This window comes from Pristiophorus japonicus, chromosome 22 (assembly GCF_044704955.1).
Source record: "Pristiophorus japonicus isolate sPriJap1 chromosome 22, sPriJap1.hap1, whole genome shotgun sequence".
NCBI lineage: Eukaryota > Metazoa > Chordata > Chondrichthyes > Pristiophoridae > Pristiophorus > Pristiophorus japonicus.
Window position 1 is genome coordinate 44,368,203 of NC_091998.1, and position 25,782 is coordinate 44,393,984.

The 25,782-nt window shown below is 46.0% G+C and overlaps 1 protein-coding gene and 1 long non-coding RNA gene across 3 annotated transcripts in view; one reads left to right on the forward strand and one right to left on the reverse strand.

The window, feature by feature from the left end:
- Positions 1-299: 299 nt before the first annotated feature.
- Positions 300-25,403, forward strand: LOC139234989 (chromaffin granule amine transporter-like). 2 transcript variants are annotated; one of them, XM_070866048.1, is made up of 16 exons: positions 300-463; positions 3,227-3,403; positions 5,153-5,507; positions 7,424-7,482; positions 8,056-8,139; positions 10,184-10,276; positions 10,678-10,767; positions 12,110-12,153; positions 13,320-13,380; positions 14,474-14,569; positions 14,701-14,779; positions 17,115-17,166; positions 17,271-17,334; positions 19,586-19,705; positions 21,052-21,185; positions 23,494-25,403. In XM_070866048.1, the coding sequence occupies exons 2-16, from the start codon at positions 3,277-3,279 to the stop codon at positions 23,605-23,607; spliced, it is 1,572 nt and encodes a 523-aa protein (XP_070722149.1). In that variant the 5' UTR covers positions 300-463; positions 3,227-3,276; the 3' UTR covers positions 23,608-25,403. The 2 variants fall into 2 exon arrangements, with proteins under 2 accessions (XP_070722149.1, XP_070722150.1); XM_070866049.1 differs by lacking the exon at positions 19,586-19,705.
- Positions 18,788-25,782, reverse strand: part of LOC139234991 (uncharacterized) — a 36,847-nt gene continuing 29,852 nt past the window's right edge. The window contains exons 2-3 of the long non-coding RNA XR_011588391.1: positions 21,045-21,165; positions 18,788-19,151 (exon numbers count right to left, since the gene is read on the reverse strand). This is a non-coding gene — a long non-coding RNA (uncharacterized lncRNA). The remainder of the gene's footprint in view (positions 19,152-21,044; positions 21,166-25,782) is intronic.

Genomic DNA, 25,782 nt, shown 5'->3' on the forward strand with positions numbered 1-25,782 from the left:
CACTGTACATGCAGTGTATTATGTGTGTACTTCACTTATTATTATATGGTTATTTTTTTTTTAAATTCTTATTGTAAACTGTTTGAATTAACAAAAAGAATTGTAAGTTTTTAACAATTGTCTGCTCTCGGTGCTTCAGCCCTCACGGAATCAATGGAAGATCTGAAATCGCCAAACTGCGGAGACGAGGCGAATAGGTTCGAACAGAGATTATCTTCTTGAGCAAACAAATCACAGCAGTGTTAAACTCTCCTTGTTCTGTCCAAACGAAGCCCTGTACCTGACTCATTTCCTCCTGCACTGACGCAAGGAAGCAGCAGCTTTGTAGGCTACGTTTTGTTTGGGATCCTTTATTAAATTCTAGTCATAAAAACGTTTCTCTTCATAGCCGTCTCCAGCTGAAACAGCACAGACTATAAACCGGAGCGGACAGCACTTAGGAGCACAGCACATTGCGGAGGAGGTAAGTGTGGTATTGTTAAATGAGACAAACAATGTTTTACTACTGAACTTAAGTACGGTAAAAAGCAAAGTGACTTACTCGCGTACATATAGTTATGATTGGATGGTCATCTTTAGATTTATCCTGCGTACACGATTAAGAAGTTTAAGGGGAGATTTAATGAAGGTTATGAAGGGTTTTGGTAGAGTAGATGGGGAGAAACTGTTTGGCAGGAGGGTCGCTAACCAGAGGAGACAGATTTAAGATAATTGGCAAAAGAACCAGAGGGAAAAGGGGGAGACATTCTTTTGCACAGTGATTTGTTACGATCTGGAATGCACTATCTGAAAAGGGTGGTGGAAGCAGATAATTGGATATATACTTAGAAAGGAAAAGTTAGCAGAGTTATGCAGAAAGAGCAGGGATTGGGACTAATTGGATAGCTCTTTCAAGGAGCCAACATAGGAACAATGAGCCAAGTGGTCTTCTATGCTATTAGATTCTATGCTTCTACTTTACTTTTCAATTTACAAATTGATGGCAATAACTGTATTCCATTCAGCTGAAAATTTGTTTTTTTCCAGTCAGTACTTTTATTCCCTGTGTTCTCTTAATATTTCAGTCTTCCATTTCCACTCTCTCTCTCTTGTTCTCTTTTCCAATTTACCCCATTACTAATCATCATCATAGGCAGTCCCTCGGGATCGAGGAAGACTTGCTTCCACTCTTAACATGAGTTCTTAGGTGACTGAACAGTCCAATACGAGAACCTGTCACAGGTGAGACAGATAGTTGTTGAGGGAAAGGGTGGGTGGGACTGGTTTGCTGCACGCTCTTTCCGCTGCCTTCGCCTTGAGCTGGCCTTCCCCTGCCCGCCGGGTCTCGCTTAGGGCGACGATGTCGATATCAAACTGTCTAAGTTCCTGGGCAACTATGGCAGTGCGGCGTTCCGGCCTGTCGCTGTTGGTGTTGTCCATGAGGGTCCTGACCTTCCAGGTCCCGAACTTCATGTTAACGGAGTGGAAGACGCCTGTGCGTGAGTTCTTTTAACGTGGGGTGGCAGTTGCACACTGGCTACCACACGAGCTTAGCTGAGCAAGGTCTTGGTCCAGTGGCCAAGGGGGTCCAAGATGATTTGAGACCAGGCACTGCTGTATGAGCCTGTGGCAAGATGTTGGCCGCAAGCTCGATGCTGAGTAGCGCCCTTGATGGTAAGTGGTCCGGGGCTTGGTTGGGGACAGGCATTGGCAGGGTTAGTGGCCCACTGGAGTTCAGAGGGGAAGGTCACAGCCATGATGCTCACCAGTCATAAGAGGCCAGGTCACCAGTGGAGAAGTAGAGGCCCAGTCGTCTCTGAAGGAGAAGGAAAGGCCAGCTGCCGTCGTGGACCCAAACGCTGTCGTGGAGGAGAGGCACAGCTGCCACCACTGGAGGGGATCCGGTCACCGCTGGGGAGAGGTCTGGACGCCGCTGGGGGCCCGAGTTACTAAGATGGTCCAACGTATCAGTTCTACAATATGTGTGAGGGGTGGGGAGATATCACACAGGACATCTGGTGAATCTGTTTCCCTAAAACCTTTTAATGCCCATTCAATTCATATTAATTGCATTTATATCAGGAAAACATCCTTGAATCCCGAATGCTTCCTGTTGACCTGTCCAAACTAGAGGTGTGGTTTTGCTGAGCTCAAGTAAGACTTGCAAAGTGAAGAGAGCTGGAGCTGGACATGTCTGAGGAACTGGCCACCAAGAGCCAGTTTAAGCTGCTTCCCTCAGCTCACAGCTCACACAGATTGTGATTTTACCTGTCTTTGCACTCCTGAAGGAGTCCCTGAATTCAACATTGGACTTGGAGACCCAAGATCATGCCACATTATACCTGTAATGCCAATATGTTAACTTGGCTCAGTTGGTATTACTCTTGCCTAAGTTAGAAGGCATTATGTTCAGGCTCCACTCACCTCTCCCCACTATCCCTCGCTATGTGCAATGTCAGCCGTTGCTCAGCACTCTCACCTCCGAGTCAGAAGGTTGTGGGTTCATAATCTCACTCCAGCGACTTGACAAAAATCTAAGCTAAGGGAGTGCTGCACTGTCAGATGTGCCGTCTTTCGGATGAGATGTTAAACCGAGGCCCCGTCTGCTCTCGCAGTACGACGTAAAAGATTCCCATGGCACTGTTTCGAAGAAGAGCAGGCAAGTTATCCTCTGTGTCCTGGCCAATATTTATCCCTCAATCCAGATTACTAAAACAGATTATCTGGTATTATCCGGTAATGATCACATTGCTGTTTGTGGGAGTTTGCTGTGCGCAATTGACTGCCATGTTTCCTACATTACAACAGTGACTACAAAATAAAAGTTCTTAATTGGCTGTAAAGTGCTTTTGGACATCTTGAGGTCATGAAAGGCACTATATAAATGCAAGTCTTTCTTCTGTTTACACAGAACAGAAATGACACCACAGAAAGAGGCTAACTCTGCCCATTGTGCCTGTGCTAGTGCAAATGGAAACAAACTGTTTTGAGATTGTTTTAACTCTGGGATTGGAACGATGGGCTATTACCAAAGAGCCATGCCTGAATCCCAGGCACAATGTGCATCTGGTTGCAGGCTTCTGCCAGGTGGGGAGTGTCACAGTCTCAGCTGGGAGTTAGAGGAGCTGGACCTCCTGATTGTTTCTGTTTAGATTCTCCTCGATACCCATCATAGCCTGGGAGATTCAATGCTGTTAATTAGGGGCAAGAGCTGGTGTCGCCTGCATCTGATGAATAATGTTTCCAGTTGTTTCAGGAGTGTAAAAGAGCCGAACAAACCTACTCGCTGGGACCGAAATGGTGACATGGGTGAAGGAGTGCAGAGCATGGCAATGTCTGAAGAAGGCGAGGCAGTCCAGGACAATGGTGCTAGTTATTGTTTACATAGCGCTCTTTCTGGACTATACCCTGCTTACTGTCATTGGTAAGTTCATGTCTAATATTATCTGGAGAGGACCAAATAAACCATCGCATTCTGTCCTTCAGGTAGAATAGGGGAGTAATATTGAAGCGCTAAGTCTCTGACACTGGCAGGCCTGAGCTTCTAATGCACAGTGGGGTCGAGCGTCCCACACACTGGGGGGGGGGCCAAGCCCCTCTCACAAACTGGGTGGGGCCAAGCCCCTCTCACACACTGGGGGGGAACGAGCCCCTCTCACACACTGGGGGGGACCGAGCCCCTCTCACATACTGGGGGGGACCGAGCCCCTCTCACACACTGGGGAGGCCAAGCCCCTCTCACACACTGGGGGGGGGACTGAGCCCCACTCACATACTGGGGGGGGGGCCAAGTCCCTCTCACATACTGGGGGGGACCGAGCCCCTCTCACACACTGGGGGGGGGGGGAAAGCCCCTCTCACAAACTGGGGGGGCCAAGCCCCTCTCACACACTGGGGGGGGGGGATCGAGCTCCTCTCACATACTGGGGGGGACCGAGCCCCTCTCACATACTGGGGGGGACCGAGCCCCTCTCTCACACTGGGGGGGGGGACCGAGCCCCTCTCACACACTGGGGGGGGTCAAGCCTCTCTCACACACTGGGGGGACCAAGCCCCTCTCACACACTGGGGGGACCAAGCCCCTCTCACACGCTGGGGGGGCCAAGCCCTTCTCACACACTGGGGGGGCCAAGCCCCTGTCACACACTGGGGGGGGCCAAGCCCTTCTCACACACTGGGGGGGGCCAAGCCCTTCTCACACACTGGGGGGGGCCAAGCCCCTCTCACACACTGGGGGGAGCCAAGCCCCTCTCACACACTGGGGGGCCAAGCCCTTCTCACACACTGGGGGGGGGCAAGCCCTTCTCACACACTGGAGGGGGGGGGCAAGCCCTTCTCACACACTGGGGGGGGGCAAGCCCTTCTCACACACTGGGGGGGGGGGGCAAGCCCTTCTCACACACTGGGGGGGGCCAAGCCCCTCTCACACACTGGGGGGAGCCAAGCCCTTCTCACACACTGGGGGGGGTCAAGCCTCTCTCACACACTGGGGGGCCAAGCCCCTCTCACACACTGGGGGGCCAAGCCCCTCTCACACACTGGGGGTGGGGGCCAAGCCTCTCTCACTGGCGGGGGTGGGGGAGGGGCAAGCCTCTCACACACTAGGGGGGGCGGGGGCCAAGCTCCTCTCACACTGGGGTGGGGGGGGTGGTCAAGCCTCTCACCCACTGGGGGAAATGCTCTCACACATTGGGGGAGGGGGGAAACCTCTCACACACTGGGTGGAGGGGCCAAGCCCCTCTCACACACTGGGTGGGTGGGGTGGAGGGGCCAAGCCTCTCTCACACTCTTGGGGGTGGGGGGTGCAAGCCTCTCACACTGGTGCTTGGAATCTACAGTCTCCCACTCTGGGGCAGCATGTTAGCAGAACTACACTTTACGTTATTGAGCTGTCGCTCCATCTTATCTCTAAGTAATGTGTAGAGATGACACATTTAGATATCTCCAGTGGCAAGTGTCTCCAAATCATAACTCGTAATTGTTACAAAGAGCCATTGCCCTTGGTTAAGGCTGTATTGCAAGGCTTCAGAGAGCTGAACCATTATTCCCGCATGCTACCATCCAGCCCACAATGGCTACAGAGGTAGAGAATGTAGTGCACTGCAACTTTTCATTTTACCGCTAATGAGATTTTAAACGCTGGTCAATAATAATGATCTGTTTTCTGTTTCAGTACCCATCATCCCCAGTTTCTTGTACGAGAAACATAACGCAGAAATGAATAGCTTAGCATCACCAGAGCAGCCTAAGGCACTGGTCCCCACTCCCTCCATTGACTTCCCCTATTCCAGTGATGTGGATCTTACGATTGAGAAGTACACTGCAGGAGAAAGCGAGACTGAAGGGTTTGGATGGAGGAACACTACAGAGGCTGCCATTCTAGGCTTGACGCCGGCCACTGGAGGGACCCACTGCAGTAGGAACGACTCATTTCTTGCAGAAGAAAATGTTCGCGTTGGCTTGTTATTTGCCTCCAAAGCCATTGTGCAGCTCCTGGTGAATCCATTGGTCGGGCCACTGACCAACAGGTAAATGAGAAAACCTTCGCACCAGAAGGTAACTGAATCTGGATAAATTCTGGCATAGAAATTCTGGCCACCAAGCTGCACAGAGCACCAGCGTACCATGCCATGCAGTGGTGCCCCAGTGTGCGGTACCACAGAGCCTTGAAATTTGGCTTGAGCTCTCAGATCACCCGTCATGGCCTAAAGTGGCACAGAATCTGTAGCTGAATCAGCCACGTTGCCCTCACTTGTCTCCCGGCAGCCACAGCAAAACGGGCAGTGCCAAAGGTTGGGTTGTGCCTCCTACCAGCCCTTTGGCTGGGTGATTGGAGACATGGGAGGGAATCTAACATTCCCTTTTTGGAGAACTCTGGTCTACAATTCCTGCTCATTGTCACAATAGAGAATTCCCGATGCAGTTATGTGATACCTGTGCTTCGGGAACTGCTGAATAAGGGCAGATCCATGGGCTTTTTGTTTAAGATTGCAATTTCCGTCACCCTTTCCTTGACTAATTCTAGGCTAAAGGATAAATGAAAATCCAAGTGCTTCTGCTCCTTCCTCAAGCTGTGCAGGGGTTACAGGAGCACAGTGGTTATATTACTGAACTTGTACTCTAGAGGCCTGGAGTAATGATCTGGAGACAGGAGTTCAAATCCCACCATAGCAACTGGGGAGCTTATATTCAATTAAATAAATATGGAATAAAAAGTTATGATAACTAGGAAATGACCCGATTGTTGTTAAAAATCCATCCTTTAGGGAAGGAAATCTGCCATCCTTACCCAGTCTGGCCCATATGTGACTCCAGAACTACAGCAATGTGGTTGTCTTGTAACTGAAATGTCCTTAACTGAGGGCAATAAATGCTGGTCCTGCCAGCAACGTCCACATCCCGTGAATGAATTTTAAAAAAGCTAGAGGGTAGCTTGATTTAACTTCAAAACAGATGAATAGGTGAACTGAAAAGCTAAAACCAGGACAAGAAATCACTTTATTCTGCGTTACAACTGACAGCAGTCGCGTTAGTTCATCTCTGGAATTTGAATCAACTGAATCTGCCGTCTTTACAGAGTCTGAAATTTAAAAGATCTCTGGTCATAAAGAAAACTGACCAATAGTAATTGGGCCGAAAATGCCTTGCAACCCGTCCGAGTGTGGTAACCTTCGGGCCCGGGCCAGTTAATGCCCAGGGAGGAAGCCTGTCCCAGGCGTGGAATTGTCCTTTGCGCCCCTCAAACAAGGCGGAGTGCTGTCTGAGCTGCTCCACCTGATTGGAGCGGCGCTAAGGTCAGCGCCGCGATGAACAGATCAGCGCTAAGCGACTGCTACGTGTAGCGCTGACGCACCACGCCCCTCCCCTTCATTTAAAGGGGAGGGCTGCTGCGGACTAAATATGGCCCTTTGGTGGCCACCAGTGGCAATCTCGACCAGCGGCCCAACATGCAAATAGGAATGTCAGGTTGTATGACGGCGGCCCGGGGCACACACGACCTCCCTTTTAAGGGGCATACCGGACATCCGCCTGCGCCAGCCTCGTGTCCCACGGGGCAATTTTCCCCGTGGGGCGCAAAGGGGCCGGTGCGCACGGCGATGACGTGCAAATCACGGGGCACGGCGCAATCTCCAAATTGCCCCAAAAATCTCAGGGCCACCGCCGCCCACCCCTGGGCGAAAAGGCAATTGCGTCCCATTAGCGCCTACCAACAGTGTTAATGGGGCGCAACAAAGGGGCAGTTTCGGCCCCTAAGACTTTATTATAGTGGTGATGTCATTGAAATGTATAAAGGCATTGCCTTCATATTAAAATATATAATATGCAATATTTAAATTTTGCTCTGGTAAAGACCATGAAGATCTTCAGCTCAGGCAGCAATGTGGATACTCCTGGATACTGTAGTTCTCATCACTCTGTATAAAGTGTATTTTCTTTCTTTCAGGATCGGATATCACATTCCAATGTGCACTGGTTTTGTGATAATGTTTGTGTCAACGATAAGTGAGTAGCGTTTTAATCGCACAATCTTACGGTAGAAATTATGCACGGGACACTGCTGGATGATGGGAATATGGTGCACGTCCTACAACTCCCTTTCAGAAAGATTTGGATAAGGTGCCTTATAAGAGACATGTGATTAAAATGCAAGATCTTAGGATAAAGGAGAGTTTTGTAAATTTGTTAATAAATGGACTGAATAATAGGAGAAATTGGGCAGTGACTAGCAGAGCTCCAGAGATCAGTTCTAGGGGCTGCTACTGACCACAATATTTTGTCAAAGCACTGACTGCAGTACAAAATATTTCTGAGGTCAAGTGGGATATAAAGGAGATACACTGGAGGACAGTGGAAAAATAGAACAGGGGCGGTATGGGGGAGTGGGTGGGGCAGGGAACAGAAGAATGCTGCATTCATTCCATTCGTGAGATATGAGGTTCTTCTCACTGAAAGGATGAACTGTGTCCTCCGACGTGGGAGAATGCATTGAATTTTGGAAAGCTTGTTCATATTCTTCTTCTCCCCACAATCCAAATTCCGTTGACTTCATTTCTATTCCTTTCCTCTTGTCAACAGTGTATGCTTTCTCGAACACCTACACCTGGCTATTTGTTGCTCGAGCGCTTCAAGGGATTGGCTCATCGTGCTCCTCGGTAGCAGGTATTTCTTTTATTTATTGAGAAACCCCAGGTGAAGGGCCAAGTGCAAGACACCAGTAATAGGATAGGAGAGAAATTGAGGTTCATCAGAGAGTAGTGATTAAGCAATACCGAGCTTGGGTTTGTATGAAGAAGGAAACAGTTTTGAGGTCTTGGGGAAAGAATACATTAGAGTAGCAGACTTTATAATGAGCCTTGATCCCAACACAATGTGGAGTTCATAAAATCATAGAATGATGCAGTGTGGAGGGAAGCAATTCGGACCATTGTGCCTGGGATGGCTCTTTGAAAGAGCTATCCAATTAGTTCCACTCCCCCGCTCTTTCCCCAGAGCTCTGCAAATTTTTCCTTTTCAAATATTTATTCAATTCCCTTTTGAAAGTTATTTTTGAAAGTTATTATTGAATCTGCTTCCACCACCATAGGGAGGAGGATTAACTGATCGGATACTGTATTTGGAACAGACGAAACATGAGAGGGTAGTTCAGAGGAGCAGAGGGCATAGTCGTAGCAATAAAGTTGTGATTGAGAGAGCGAAAGAGAGAAGTGGTGGCCAGGGGTGACTGGAGGATCACCTGTCCGATGACTCTTGTTTGTATCTGTCCAAGTATGTGAGCGAGATGCTTGAAGAGTGACCCAGACACACGAGCAGTATTGAAATCTTGGGCTTTACAGAGTTGTGAGTTCTGAGAAAACCAGAATTGTTTGGTATGAAAGGGAAAATCAAACTTTTTGGAGACAACTTTAGAAATGGGGAGTCTACTTTAGGTCAGGGGAAGTCATGAACCAGGACGCCAATATATTAAGGAGGGCCAAAAATGGGGCTAACTGAGGTAAGAGGTGGTAGCTTTTGTTTACACTTACAAGAGATTTGAAGAACCTGTGCCTTTCAAGTATTTAAAGAAATGTTTTATTGCCAACTGGCATTGTACTTCAAGAAGACTGTAGATTGTAAACTTTTGTGGCATGCACTGAAATAAGTTGATGAATGTAGAACTGCATTGTCAGCCATAGAGTGGATAGGGTTGGATGATGAGGAAACGAGTTACAGAAATGGAACAGAGGGACTGTGAGAACAGAATAATGGGGAATCACTAAGATAAAGGAAAAAACAAGTTAGAGGATGAGCCATGAGTCACCAACCACACCACAGATAGAACAATGAGAGGGGAAACTAGATAGCCATGAACATAACTTTGGAGGGAGGCAATGTTTAGAAGAGCATGGCACCAGATCTGTCCAATGCTATGACAGAAGAGCAGAATTCTGGAGGTGAGAAACTGAGGCAAGATGATCATCAGTGCAACAACCATCCTGAACCAGACTGAGTATCATGGATTAGGCTGGAACTTTCAAAAAGTAATGGATAATTTCACACTTAACAGTAACTTCTCTAACTTTACAAAGTACCATTGTGAGGGCAAAAGAGCAGTGATTACAGGGTTTGGAAGGAGTCATCTTTCTTAGTGATAGGATGAACATTAAAACATTTCTGAAGAGAAGGAAAATGGAGTTGTAATAAGAGAGAATGAAGATACAGCTTTAGGAGGGCTTAGAAGTACATATCTTAAAGATAATGGGAAGGCATCCAAGAGGACTGGAGTCCAGAAAGTGGAGGATCAATGAAAAGGAATGAACAGAATTGGGGCGGGCAGGAGGATTTACCGAGCTTGGAGATTAGAGATTAGATTGGTCATTTTTCCTTCTCCCAGTCATAACATATCTTCACATCTGCCTGCTTCTGCATGAATGAACTGGAGTGGATTCAAGAGTGTTTCTAAACTCGTTAAATAATGAATAGAAGCCAAATAGCTCAGACCACTCCAGCAGTGAAGCATTGGGCTCCTGATCAGGAGTTCTAAATAATCAGAAGCTTTGAAATGTGACAGTGCAAAGTTGACAGTTTCACTGAAACTCTAACCAACAGTAAAGTGGGTAAACATACTGAGAATGACTTCCAGCCTAGAGCAATGCATGAGATGAAGTTTCAGTGTTTCTCTGTAAGGGTTAATGTTTGTTGGACTAAATGGTTTCTTCCTCTGTAGGTTTAGGAATGTTGGCCAGTAATTATGCAGATGACAATGAAAGAGGCAAAGCCATGGGGATAGCGCTGGGAGGCATGGCATTGGGGGTGCTCGGTAAGTAATTTGTGCAGTGTACTTACATTGAACCATGTGCTGCTGCACTTGAGGAAACAAAAAGCACCAAACATTTTAGCATCTGCTTCCATTTTGTCTGCTCCAGCAAGCTAAACGTCTCATATGGGTGCTCAGTAAAACGGCACATCCTCAGCCGTGGGTTTTCCCACATAGTGAGATATGGCTGAGGTTGAGGCGCAGAACAGAGACGGAGAGGATAAGCCAAAAGGCCAGCAACCTGCATTGCTCTTGTGCACCTCCCAAGCGCCAATTCTCAGCAGCACCGACAGAGCAACACAAGAGCATGAGTGGGGTGAAGTGAATTGTCCGCCTACTGATGCTTACAGCTGATACCTTATCTGTTCAGTGTGGATTCATTCCGGTTATTTCATTGCTTGCAGTTGGAGCACCTTTTGGAAGTGTGATGTATGAGTTTGTAGGAAAGTCAGCTCCCTTTCTGACTTTGGCAGCCTTGTCCTTATTCAATGGAGGTTGGTATCATCTTATTAAATTATAAAGATTTAATGGAAAGTTTTATGGACATGTTCTCCCAATAAAATGTTCTATTTCATGTGAATCAGCAATTTGATATAATTATCAGGCAGATAGTACTTTCCCCCACAACCTTCATCCCCACCATTCTGTGCATCATCTTTGCTGGGAGACAGCAGAAGCGATTTCCAGCCAAATCTGGGCCAACGCGGTTCTTGAAACAGCCGATCCCTCCCTCTCGTGGGATCTTTCCACCCTCAATTAAAGGGGTTTCTTTACAGATGTGCCACGAGGGTTCTGGGAAGTCACCATGTAGGCAATCACAGAGCAAACCCATGGCCCACTATTCCAAAGCTGCTCAATTCAACTGGTTTTATTGTGTAGCATTGGTTAACAACATACGATTTTACCCGTCAACAGGGAAATTGTCATTGTAAAGAGATTTCCTAAAATCTGATTCTTGTTGCTCCTCCCATCACACTTGTACTGATCCAAGAAGACTGGATCCTCTCCCTGCATTGGCAGTGACATCTTTTCCATGTGCATCGTGCAGCCAATTATAATATAAATCTCCAAGACCAAACTAAGGAATTTTTACCGAGGGGACTGGAACATCCATTGGGTGTTACCTCTGTGTGTAAAGGCTCCTCTCTCCAATCCCCTCCCACAGTGGTCACTCTCTCGGGAGATTCCTTGGTAGACACTCTGATACCAATAGCTAGGCTCAGTAACTGTGAGTTTCCACCTCAGCCATGACATTAGAAAGGCCCCAGGCTGGAGTTCAGCTCCTTTCCCACTGGGGGAGGAACTGGGGCAGCAGAAGACTAAGCCCAACATGTGGGCATCTGTCAGAAGCAGAGATCTGAGAGCAAGTCATTTTGTCCCCTTAGTTGGGAAATAGTGCACGGAGGGAGGGGGAAGGTCCTCAAATAAGAACTGTAGCTATTTATTTATTTCAAACTGAACAGCCTTTTTGCAGGGCTACCCTGTGTGAGCTGCTCTTTGCTTTGTACAGTTGCTGTTGTGTAGGAGCTTCTGTACGTTTGAAGAAGGACGACTGTAGATCTGAGCAGTACACACGAAGGAGACTCTCGCTTTGAACAGGCAGGTGCTGTCCGTTGACTGAACCAGAAATCAGCAGATTGCAGACGCTGCACTCAGGCCATTTCCATTTCACAATCTGGGATCCACAAAAATAAATTGAGGGAAAGATAATCAGGAGAGATAAAGCCACTGCACATGGCACTTGGGAATGTCTGCAATTGAAAAGCCCTACCTTACTATAACTACTAACTCGTTTTCATTATTGAATTATTGAATTCCTGTCTCTACTTTACATAGCTCTCCAGCTCTGCATTCTTCAGCCCACTAAGGCTACTGCAGAGGTAAGTAATCAGTCTGTTCTCTCCTTGATCAGCAACTTACATTTCTATCGAGCCCCTCACGACAACAATAACTTGCATTCATATAGCGTCTTTGTACCAGTAAAATCTCCCAAGGTGCTTCACAGGAGCATTATCAGACAAAATTTGACACCTACCTACATAAGGAGATAGTGGGACCAGGTTGGCCAAAGAGGTAGGTCTTAAGGAGCATCTTAAAGGTCAGAGAGATATAGGGAGGGAATTCCTGAACTTAGGACCGAGGCAGATAAAGGCACGGCTGCCATTGGTGGGGCAGAGGTAATTTGGTATGAGCAAGAGGCCAGAATTGGAGGAACACAAGAGTTCTTGGAGGAGGTTACAGAGATAGGGTGGGCGAGGCCACGGAGGGATAAGATCACAAGGATAAGAATTTTAGATTTGAGATGTTGCTGGCCCGAGAGCTAATGTAGGTTAGCGAGCACAGAGTTGATGGGTGTCACGTAAACTTCTCGAGAGCTTAACAAGGCAGGAAAAGGTGAACATGAGGCAAAAAAAGGAAGGAAAATAGTTTAGGGAGAAATAGTCTGAAGGTACTGTAAAAGGAAAGTATTTTTAAGAAGGCTTTTGAAGATGGGTAAAGAGGTAGCAAAGCCAAGGTATCTTGGTTGGAAGAGAATTCTGGTGGGCAGGATCGTAGTGGGAAAGAACAGGAAGTGGAATGCAGGACGACGAGCAATCTCTAATCGTGTATCTTTTAATTCGGACAGTGAACATTAAAAATCTGGATCTACAACCAAGCTTCTACACAGACTGATCTCACGCTGTCTGACTGTTCTACTCACAGAACTAGCTGTTTAACATCTTGAATTAGACAGGTTATATGAGCAGTACAGGCTATATTCAATTAAGGAATTCATCCAATTCTATTTTAGCAGTAGATCAGGAATTTACAACATATCTGAAAGATATGTTCAGGATTTTATATAAGAAACCCATTACTTCACTTTTGGGACTTGCTTTTATCTGTAAATGCTACAGTAAGGTTTATGCTTCACAAACAATTTGCTACATTAGCACTTAGCCTCTTCTATCAGAATTCAAGCTGCCCCCTGTGCTGGATCTCTTCAATGCTCTGAGGGCTTACATGGCAGCTCTTCTCACTGCTATTTCTGTTACTATGGTTACAGAGTCAGAAAGGGTCGTCACTACTAACGCTGCTGAGAGACCCCTACATTCTGATCGCTGCCGGTAAGCAGATCCATTCTTTGTGCATTGTACCGGGCAGAGCTGAGATCTTTTTCGAGTTTGTTCAGTATTTTTAGAAACATTAACTTGGCCATCTATTGGGAATGGTTTTCAATGTACAGGAAGCCTGGTTTCTAAAATACACTGTAGCTTCCTTTGTTGAAGAATTACCGGCAGCTTGTACAAACAAGGCAGTTTATTTGCACCTATAGGGTTGTTTCTAAGGGGAATTTCGAAGACTGTGGCACAATCAGAATCCATGAAGTGCGGTAGTGTAGTGCTATGCTACTGGACTAATAATCCAGAGCGTGTCAGTTCAAATGTCCATAAAGTTGTCAGATTGTCGTAAAATCTAACTGGTTAACGATGTCCTTCAGGGTAGGAAAGCTGCCGTCTTTACCCAGGCTGGCTTACATGTGACTCCAGTCCTAATGTGGATGACTCTTAACTGCCCTCCGAAGTGGCCCAGCAAGCCACTCAGTTGTATCAAGCTACTAACAGTGGTTCAAGAAGAGGGCCCAGCACCACATTCTCAGGGCAACTAGGGATGGGCAGTAAATGGCGGCCTTGTCAGTGACGCCTACATCCCGAGAATGAATTTTTAAAAATTAAGAAAGGAATACAAAGTAAAAGAATGCCTTTTTATCAAAGAGTTGGGTCAAAGAGTGATTGCCAATCTGTCACACAGAGACTGAATATATCTCTGCACCAATCCACTGTACAGGGGTAGCCTGATATCTTTAATGATAAAGTGCTGAACTTTCTATAAGGTTCCAAATCCCAGTCCTTATTTTGTTGGAAGCTCAATTCTCCTCGGGAGCTGACGTTTGCGGAGCTGAATGGGGCTCCCTAATCGAAGAGTGGTGAGGTAAGTAAGAGTTGAATGACTTGCGCACCACCTTGCAAGAATAATGTGTCCTGTGGAGTACACAGATGGGGAAAGGTCTAAGTGAATGGACCAGTTTGGCTTCTTTCTCATCTGAAATGCTCTGGGGAAATCTCCCATTTGTTCACACTTTCATCACAGATTTTGTCAAATATACATTCAGATAAGTCTATGCACAGATTAATAGGTGAGCCTGTTATTTATTTCAAGGAAGCCTGTGCTTCTCAAATATGGCCATCGCTATGCTGGAACAGGCACTGCCAATCTGGATGATGAAGACCATGTGTTCTCCTAAACTGCACCTGGGTACGTTTACACAAAGATCAAGTTAAAACCATTTTATCAAACAGCAGGTCTGGTGATTCGTGAGATAGAAACAGTCAGCTTCTTCCCCCATTTCCTGACCTGGATTAACCCAGTTTTGTTTCTTCTGATAGGTTTGGCCTTCCTGCCATCCACCATCGGCTACATGATGGGCACAAATCTTTTCGGTGTTCTTGCCAATAAAATGGGCAGGTAAGAACGATATGGAACATGTGCACTGACTGGCCCGGAGATGAAACTCAGTCATTCTTTACAGTGTGGTAATTAAGAAACAATACTATATCCTATTACAGTGTTCACTGTGGCTCAGTGGGGAGCACTCTCGCCTCTGAGTCAAAATGTTGTGGGTTAAAGTCCCACTCCAGGGACTTGATCACACTCCAGTGCAGTGCTGAGGGAGTGCTGCAGTGTCAGAGGTGCCATCTTTTGGATGTGACGTTACACCGAGGCCCCGTCTACCCTCTCAGGTGGACGTATGACACTATTTCAAAGAAGAGCAGGGGAGTTATCCCTTGTGTCCTGGCCAATATTCATCCCTCAGTCAAACAGATTATCTGGTCGTACCATATTGCTGTTTGTGGGAGCTTGCTGTGCGCAAATTGGCTGCAGCGTTTCCTACATTACATCAGTGACTACACTTCAAAAAGTACTTCATTGGCTGTAAAGTGTTTTTGGACGTCCTGAGATCATAAAAGGCACTCTATAAATTGAAGTTCTTTCTTTCTAATTCTGATCCACACCCTCTGGGTTACACTCCAAACCCAACAGCTCTCCCCAGCCCCCTCCCCACAATTTTCTCCTGAAGGTGATGACTCTTGTTGAGTCACTCTTCAGGACCTCAACCAAATGTTCAAGTGGGAGTTGGCATCACAGCCCACCCCACCCTGGTCTCGTGTGCATGTTCCAGCAGGGCTCATTGAGCAGTAATATAGTGCAGACTTCCTGGTTGTTTTTTTTACCCTGAGCCAGGGACACTGAGCTCAGCTGCACCTGCTCCCGATCGCTGCACCAGCTCATTCTAGTCAACTCGACAAAGTCTGGGACTCTTGTGACTTTTCTGGTCTGCCCAATTCAGCTACTCGCCAAATAAATGTGCTGAGTTAGCAGGAATGTCAACTGCAGAGCGCACTCTCAGTGTTTCTGTACATTTCTTCTCATTACAGTTTACAAGACTGTTTAGATAAATGTGAATCTATATTAGGTCAGCTATTGGTGCTAACCTGGCTTGAGTGAGTTCAGACTGCGACTGCAGTGATGTTCATCAATCGCAGCCAATCACCATTAGACGTTTACCTTGTAGTAATGGTTCAGATAAAAACCTGGTACAAGGAAGGAATTGAAGATCCTGAAAGCTCTGTGGTTACTTGTTCAACTTTCCTGTTATTTGCGCTTTGATTCCATTCCACACGGCCAGTCCATCAATGCAGCTGTGGTCACCAATGGCATAACACTCTCTGGAAGAAGTGCAGGTCCTTACTGTAATGGTGAGCTCTGTACAACATAAACTCAATGATCTCATTACTACAGCAACCGTAACCCTCACGTGATTTCGGTAAAACAAAGCCCTTCCTACAGATTAGTAGCCACTGCACCATCTGAAGAAAGGGTATGGGAGTGTAGTGGTTATATTACTGGAGGGGCTGCGCGGCCCAATGAAAATACTGCCCATGTGCATTTTTTCCTATTTAAAAGCAGGTGAGCCCGCTGCACGGGAGCTGCAAAGCAGCCGCGAAGTTTAAAGGGAACATTGGTTGTACGGGCTGGAGGAGGTTACAGAGATAGTGGAGCGGGGGCGGGGGGGGGGAGAACATGGAGGGATTTAAACACGAGGATGAGAATTTAAAAAATCGAGGAGTTGGGGGACCGTGAGCCAATGAAGGTCAGCGAGCACAGGGGTGATGGGTGAGCGACACTTGGTGCGGGGGAAGAAACGGGCAGCTGTTAGTATTCATTTAGACTGACACTCCAGTGCAGTGCTGAGGGAGTGCTACACTGTCAGAGGTGCCGTCTTTCGGATGGGACGTTAAACCAAGGCCCCATTTGTTCTCTCAGGTGAGCGTAAACGATCCCAGGGCACTATTTCGAAGAAGAGCAGGGGAGTTATCCCCGGTGTCCTGGCCAATATTTATCCCTCAACCAACATAACAAAATTATCTGGTCATTATCACATTGCTGTTTGTGGGAGCTTGCTGTGCGCAAATTGACTGCCGCTTTCCCACATTACAACAGTGACTACACTCCAAAAGTACTTCATTGGCTGTAAAGCGCTTTGAGACGTCCAGTGGTCGTGAAGGACGCTATATAAATGTAGGCCTTTTTTATTATTCAGGCACAATTACACAATTATTTCAATTTGACACAGCGCCAGTGATTTAAGAAGCTGAAGTACAATGTTATTTGGCAGCTCGTAGAAATCATACGGTTATACTCCAAGCAAGTATGGGTTAACCCGAGGCCGGGATACTCTACCATAACAGTTAGCATCTGTGTGAATTTGTTTAAACAATTCCTCTCTCTATATTTGCAGGTGGCTGTGCTCCCTGATTGGGATGGTGGCTTTGGGGATCAGTGTGATTACTGTAAGTTGCTTATTTTGATTTTAAGCATGTTTCACTTTGCAATTTTAAGCTCCGTCGAATGCTTGTTTTTCTTGTTTCTAATATAAATACCATTTGTGCTTTAGGTCCCTCTTGCAACTAACATCTTTGTGCTGATAGCGCCCGGGTGTGGAGCAGGCATCACATTAGGTCAGTAGCACAACATTGTGACTACACCTATAACCAGGATCAGACAGGAGGCAGGCCCAGTAACCCTTCAATCGCCCGTCAGCTGAGTAGCAGCTAGCTAGCTGTCCATTCATTAAAATATCAGTAAAGGATGGGCAGGACGAATCTCTTTTCTCTTGAAAAGAGAAGGCTGAGGGGTGACCTAATAGAGGTCTTTAAAATGATGAAAGGTTTTGATAGAGTGGATACAGAGAGAATGTTTCCAATTGTGGCCATCAATATAAGATAGTCACCAAGAAATCAAATAGAGAATTCAGAAGAAACTTCTTTACCCAGAGAGAGGTGAGAAGGTGGAACTCGCTGCCACAGGGAGTGTTTGAGGAGAATAGTATCGATGCATTTAGGGGAGGGCCTCTCTACCTTTCTATCTCTCTTTCCTCCTTCAGGATGCTCCCTAAAACCTACCTCTTTGATCAAGCTTTTGGTCATCTGCCATAATTTTTTCTTATCTGGCTCGGTGTCAACTTTATTTGCTTTGTCTTAAAACACTCCGGTGAAACACCTTGCGACATTTTACTACGTTAAAAGTGCTATATAAATAGAAGTTGTTGTTGTTGAGGCTAAATAAGCATGTGAGGGAGAAATTATAGAGGGTTACATTGATAGATTTTGATGAGGCTCGAGTGAAGCATAAATGCTGACATGGACTGGTTGGGCCGAATGGCCTGTTTCTGTGTATTCTATATAATCCTATGTATAAAGTATAAAACAGTCATTTTTTTCTTATTTCTACTGACTGGGAGCTCACTATCTGCAAACTTCACTCAACAATCTCTAACTGCCCTCCAGATGTCCTATTTACAGCAATTCGATTTCATGGCTGTAAGGGGATATGGCAAGTTAAATACTGCAGCAGAATAATATTGTGCATCATATGATATCACACTCCTGTTGATATGAAACAGCTTCTCCTCTGACAGACCGTCACCAATGTACAAGAGGGCACTAATTCATTCAATAAAAACACAAGCAACTTGTCCCGGCAATTGTAGCCACCTGTGATTCCATCTTTTTCTATCCTCTGAAACATAGAAACATAGAAAATAGGTGCAGGTGTAGGCCATTCGGCCCTTCAAGCCTGCACCACCATTCAGTTATGATCATGGCTGATCATGCAACTTCAGTACCTCCTGGACCTCTTACAGTGACACAGAAAATCCACCCCACTGCCCAGGTCGCGTATTCCTATCTCCTCTGCTCATGGAGTTACTCTCCCTGAATCCAGTATCCTTGATAAAGTTACTTCAGTTTCTGTACTCCTGACTCAACAATATTGCTCTCTATTCTGGAATTCTGCTAGGATTTTCCTTTGATGTTTCCTGTCAGTATTCCAAGTGCTCTCACTCAGCCCTCCTGAATTAGCAGGCCTGATCCCTTTCTTTAACACAAATGGTGGATACTATGTTACAGAGGACATTGGGTTTTTATTGTTGAAAAGCGGCCAGAGCTGGTCCCAAAAATGGAACAACAGCCAGAACCAAGGCCCCGACGATGTTCTTCATTCCCATCAGCGAGGAAGCTTCCGCCGACATTCCAGCCAGGATTGGCATCTCCTGTTTGGGGAGCCCGAGTGTGTGTCAATATGGGTTGGGACTTGAGCCAAGTCTCCAAATGTGAGGGTGGGGATTCGAGCTGCTTGCTGATAGATGTGGCACTGAGCTGCCTGGCACAGCACAGGTTTAATAAGGGACCCAATATTGGTCAGGGTTTAAAATGGTCCTGTTACTAAATCCTGGTCACGATGTTGGAGACCTGCTCCAGTTTCAACTGGTGTCCAGCTGGCGGAATATGAAGGGAAGAATTTATTTTTAAAACGTGAACAATGTCCAAAAAGTTTAAAAGCCAAAATAGACCTCTTATTTTATCATCAGATGCTCAACGAATTGATTCAAAGTGAATCGTATCACTGCCCGTTTCACACTATCAACCAACAATGTGTATGAGAGGCACAGAGTTTAACCGGGTCCATCCAGGCTCCTCCTGATCAAAGAATAAAGAGAGTCCTGGAGAAAAGACCGACCCCAGCCCATGGGTGGAGAGTACATAAAGCTGTTCCCTCCCCCTCCCTATTCACTCTGCGCATATATCAGTGAAGGACCCCCCATTATTATCAAGCTGAACAGTATGATGCTTCCAATCTGATCCCCAATGTGGAAAATATTGCTGGGTGTGTTGGAGCCTGAATGCTGAGTGTGTCCTTTGATGTGACCAGGGATGATTGATTGCTCGATGATTCCCATCATGGGCTACCTGGTGGACATTCGTCACGTGTCCGTGTACGGAAGTGTTTTCGCCATCGCTGACACGGCACTTTGTATGGGATTTGCAATCGGTGAGTCTATATCAACATTTTCTTGGGTGGGCTTTTGCTTAGGTACAAGTCCTCTCTCTCTCTCTTAAATTGGCCATTGATAGTGCTGGGCTTGGCTGTAAACTCTCCCAACTTACAGCTGCTCAGAATTAACCATTTCAAATTAACGCAGTTTCCCCCCCCCCCCAGCGCCAACCCTCAATTCTGCAGCTTCCCATTTCCATCCAGTGATGGTATTCTACTGTTTCTTTTATTTCCCAATTTCCTCCTTCCTCTCCTGAGCCACTGGATCTTGCCGGGGTACAATTCCATTGGCACCTGTGGTTCCTCGGTAGCTCACTCGTTCTTTGCGTGTGAGCCGTGACAGCTAGACATAGCCAACAGGGGGACAACTCATTAACCTGCTGATGTAGCGTTGGCTGCTAAGTGAAATCACACACGATTCCCACCATCCAACATCAAGACACGGCTGCCTGCCCAACTCTTTAACAGGACTAAAGGAATGCTTACTTTTTAAAAATTAATTAACGGGATGTGGGCGAGGCCAGCGTTTATTGCCCATCCCTAACTGCCCTCGAGAAGGTGGTGGTATACAACTGAATGTCTTGCCAGGCCGTTTCAGAGAGCATTGCTGTAGGTCTGGACTCATATAGGCCAGACCGGGTAAGGACGGCAGATTTCCTTCCCTGAAGGACATTAGTGAACCAGATGGGTTTTTATGACAATCCGGTCATTCCATGGTCACCATTGCTGATACAAGCTTTTATTCCAGATTTATTTAATTGAATTTAAATTCCCCAGCTGCCGTGTTGGGATTTGAACTCCTCTGGATCATTAGTCCAGGCCCCTGGATTACTGGTCCAGTAATATAACCACGATGCTACCTTACCCTGAACTATATCCTCTGTCCCTACTGCACTCCCAGCACAAGAGGAGTAGCAGATACCCAGTTTTGTTTGCAAATTTAAATAGCTTTCAATTAATTTCTGCATTCATCATTCATTTAGAAACACCAGGGTCCAAGCACTGAGCCCAGTATTACACCACTCGGCACCTCCCTCCATCCCCAGGGTGACACCACATCTCTCAACAGTTCTCGGTTTTCTGTTTTTCTCACCAATTTCTTATACAGTGCCACATTCTCTCCTGAGTTCCTATGGATTTTAGTTTAACTGATAGTCTTCCATGTGGGACCTTGTCATAAGGCCTTCTGGGAATCAAAATATTGTAGGCGCTTCCACTATTTTATTATAATCTTCTCAAAGAAAATTGAGGAACCCTTGGTAGACAGGCAACGTTGGTTAATTTAGTCTGAGAACAGTGGATGTCACATGTGAAAGTTTAATAATGTTATGCTTACCATGCAGGGCCTTCAATCGGAGGAGCTATTGTCAGAGCAATTGGATTCCAATGGCTAATGGTCATCATCGGTGTCATTAACATATCCTACGCTCCACTCTGTGCCTTCCTAAGAAATCCTCCTGTCAAAGAAGAGAAAATGGTAATGGATGTTATGTTATAAAGAAAATTTACTGGAGGGAGGAAACAAAACTAACTGCCATGCGCTTCTTGAAATCGTGTCATGAGATCTTTTACGCTCACCTGAGAGGACAGTTTAACGACTCATCAGAAAGACGGCACCTCCGTCAGTGCAGCACTCCTTCGGTACGACACTGAAGTGTCATCCTAGATTTTGTGCTCAAATCCCTGGGGTGGGGCTTGAACCCACAAACTACTGATTCAGACGTGAGAGTGCCGCCCACTGACTGAGGAGGGAGAGAGTGAAAGAATGAGGAGTGAGTGCGTGAAAAAGTGATTGACAGGGAGAGGAACAAATGAGTTAGTGAGGAGGGGGGAGAATCAGTGGGGGAAGTGAGTGAGGAACAAGTGAGCAAAGGATGAGCCAAGAACAAGTGAGTGAGTGAGCTCCAAAGCCATTCACAATTCTGTGCTGACTCCACTGAGCTATGAAACCACAGTAGCTGATGGACAGGAAGTTCCTGTTCCAAGCACGTCGAGGCACATTCTTCAATGTGCTGTTCAACAATTCGTATCCATGGAGAGAGGTTGGACTTATCTCTGGGCTTCTTTGGCCCAACGGTTTCTCGTGGTCCGAAAACTTCTCGTGCTATAAGGAAAAACTCAAGAATAGTCCGCTGGTGATTTCATTGTTCAGTTATTCCAGTGCGTCTGTGCACATACAGAGGCTGAACTCTAGGATATAGTCAACGTATTTACTGAGGCGTACGAAAGCATGGGCCTTACACTAAACATCTGTAAGACAAAGGTCCTCCACCAGCCTGTCCTTGCTGCACAGCACTGCCCCCCCGCCCCCCAGTCATCATGATCCACAGCACGGCCTTGGACACCGTGGACCATTTCCCATTAACTCGGGAGCCTCTTATCAACAAGAGCAGGCATTGACGACAAGATTCAACACCCTCCAGTGCGCCAGTGCAGCCTTCGGCCGCCTGAGGAAAAGAGTGTTTGAAGATCAGGCCCTCAAAACTGCCACCAAGCTCATGGTCTACAGGGCTGTAGTAATACCCGCCCTCCTGTATGGCTGAGACATGGACTATTTACAGTAGACACCTCAAGTCGCTGGAGAAATACCACCATCGATGTCTCCGCAAGATCCTGCAAATCCCCTGGGAGGACAGACGCACCAACATCAACGTCCTCGGCCAGGCCAACATCCCCAGCATTGAAGTACTGACCACACTCGATCAGCTCCGCTGGGCAGGCCACATTGTTCACATGCCTCACACAAGACTCCCAAAGCAAGCGCTCTACTCGGAACTCCTTCACGGTAAATGAGCCAAAGGTGGGCAGAGGAAACGTTACAAGGTCACCCTCAAAGCCTCCTTGATAAAATGCAACATCCCACCGACACCTGGGAGTCCTTGGCCAAAGACCGCCCTAAGTGGGGAAGTGCATCCGGGAGGGCGCTGAGCACCTCAAGTCTCATCGCCGAGAGCGTGCAGAAAACAAGCGCAGGCAGCGGAAAGAGCGTGCAGCAAACCTGTCCCACCCACCCCTTCCCTCAACGACTATCTGCCCACCTGTGACAGAGTCTGTGGTTCTCGTATTGGAAAGTTCAGCCACCTAAGAACTCATGTTAAGAGTGGAAGCAAGTTTTCCTCGATTCCGAGGGACTGCGTATGATGATTCCAGTTGTCCTGGGTTGGCCAGTCCACCCCCACACTCCTTAGGCCTCAAATATATTGACAGATCATTAGAAAGAAGGAACGGTGTTTGGAACGAGCCAAATTACACAACTCACCTCGAGTGAATGTACAGGTAGCACCGGTCTTGACAGTCGAAGCCCCGCTGCTGGTCACACGGGAACTGTCCTCAACTTCGCCCATCCTCCCTCGGTTTATCGTCTCCTCCGTCTTTAGGATGAGACATTAAACTGAGGCTCTGTTGTGGACGTAAAAGATCCCATGGCACTATTCGAAGAGCAGGGGAGCTCTGCCCGGCATCCTGACAAATATTTATCCCTACACTTCAAAAGTACTTCGTTGGCTGTAAAACATTTTGGGAGGTCCTGGGGTCGCGAAAGGTGCTATATAAATGCAAGTACTTTTTCTTTTGAGAGGGTAAGAATCCACTGAACTGCAGTCTTGGAATTATAGTGTGTGATACTGATCTGTGAACATTTAATGGGGGCATTAACCAGTTTATTTTAAATGAGTTAACACCTTTGCTATAATAGTGGATAAAGAAATTTCATTGGATGTGTTGTGTGCACTAATATTGCACAACGTCTACGAGTCAAACCCTAATCCTTTTGCTTTTATTAACAGATGATTTTGCAACAGGACTACACTGTGAATACAAATTTTTACACTGCCGAGAGGGACAGGCCGGAATTCCCGATGACAGAGGCCGGGAATGAGGAAGCGGAGAGTAACGAGTAAATTCAGAACAAGGGCTGATGTACTGATGGTCAGACAGAGGCCTGTAACTCCTGTGTTCCACTGTCGCTCCTTCCAATAAATCCACACCACAGTTCTGCTCAGAAAGAGAGTCTCAAACGGGCAGTACAACAGGACACAACACAGCAATACAGATACCAACAGGGAATTAAAAAGGCAGAGACATCAGATTGTATAGAATTACATCGAGTCTACAGCACAGAAACAATCCATTCGGCCCAACTAGTCTATGCCGGCGTTTATGCTCCACACGAGCCTCCTCCAACTCCTCCTCACCTAACCCTGTCAGCATTCCTTGCTTCCTCATTTGTTTATCTAGTTTCCCCTTAAATTAACTTAAGCAATTCGCCTCAACTACTCCTTGTGGTAGCGAGTTCCACATTCTTACCACTCTCTGGGATGAGAAGTTTGTCCTGAATTCCCTCTTGTTTTTAATGGTGACTATCTTATATTTATGGCCCCTAGTTTTGATCACCCTCGCAATTAGAAACATTTTCTCTACATCTACCCTATCTAAACCTTTCATAATCTTAAAGACCTCTATCAGGTCACGTTTCCCTGATAAGTATATCTTCTCCGTTCCAGTATCATACTTGTGAATCTTTTCTGCACCTTCTCCAATGCCTCTATATCCTTTTTATAATATAACCAGAACTGTGTACAGTACTTCAAGTGTGGTCTAACCAAGGTTCAATACATTTAACATAACTTCTCAATTGTTTTTCAATTCTATCCCTCTAGAAATAAACCCCGGTGCTTGGTTTGCTTTTTATAGCATTATTAACCTGTGTTGCCACTTTTAGTGATCTGTGTACCTGTACGCCTAGATCCCTTTGCTCTTCAATCCCATCTGGCCCCTTATTATCCAAACAGTATGTTCTTTATTCTTCCTACCAAAATATAACACCTCTCATTTATCTATATTGAAATTAATTTTCCAATTATATGTCCATTCTGCAAGTTTATTAATGTCTTCTTATAATTTGTCGCAGTTTTCCTCAGTATTTATTACACTCCCCAATTTGGTGTCGCCGGCAAATTTGGAAATTTTACTTCCGATTCCCGAGTCCAAATTGTCTATATAAATTTTGAACAACATTGATCCCAGCACCGATCCCCGTGGATCGTCACTTTCCACCTTTTGCCAGTCTGAGTAGCTAACCGAAACCCTTACTTTGTTTTGTAGCCAACTTTCTAAACATTCTGCTACTTTTCTCCTGACTCCACATGCTTGACCTTAGTCATTGGTCGCCTATGTCGTACCTTATCAAATGCTTTTTGAAAATCCAAATATATTACATCTACTGCATTACCCTTGTCTGCTCTTTCTGTTACTTCAAAAAATTCAATAGCTTGGTCAAGCATGACCTTCCCTTTTGAAATCCATATTGACTATTCTTTATTATATTTTCTGGCTTTTGATGTTTTTCTATTACATCTTTGAGTAAAGGTTCCATTATTTTTCCTACCATCAATGTTAAGCAAACTGGTCTATAGTTCCCTGGACTTGCTCTATTTTGTACCTACTTGATTCATGTTTTCTTCACGCATTTTATTGAGAAACTGGCCTCGTTTGCACAAAGATAGAAGAGCCTAAGCTGTAGGCTGCGATTCCTCACGTATGATGCATAGTGATCACCGGTAGTTATGTGTTAGACAGAGTGATCTGGACATTTCTTCCTCGACCTCGCACTGTGCATTTAGACTGTCAATTAAATAAACATTGTATAACTATACCTGAGATCCAACCCCATAACTGGAACACATTATTTCAGGTTTTTAGATCCATTGTATTACCAATTTCTCTTCCTTTGTATTGTTTTATTCTAGATTAATAAAAGTTAAAATAATATTCACTTACTCTTCAGTGCGCAGGGACTTGTGTTTTGAGCCCCAGCACGCGAATGAGTCTGCTCCCACTGCTACTGCATTCCGTTTAAACATTTCAACTTGGGAATTCTCCAGTGGCTCATTGGGCGGACTAGGAAAGTCCCAGGTTTGACTCTCAGTCGGCGCTGAGCTAGCAGTCCTCAGTAGGAATGCTAGGATTAACCTTCTTGCTCCTGGGTTAAGAGTTAAGATTCCTGATCATGACACAGTGACCCTGCCAGAAAGCAAACATGTTAATGTTGGGTGAAGATAGATTGTCTCTAGTAT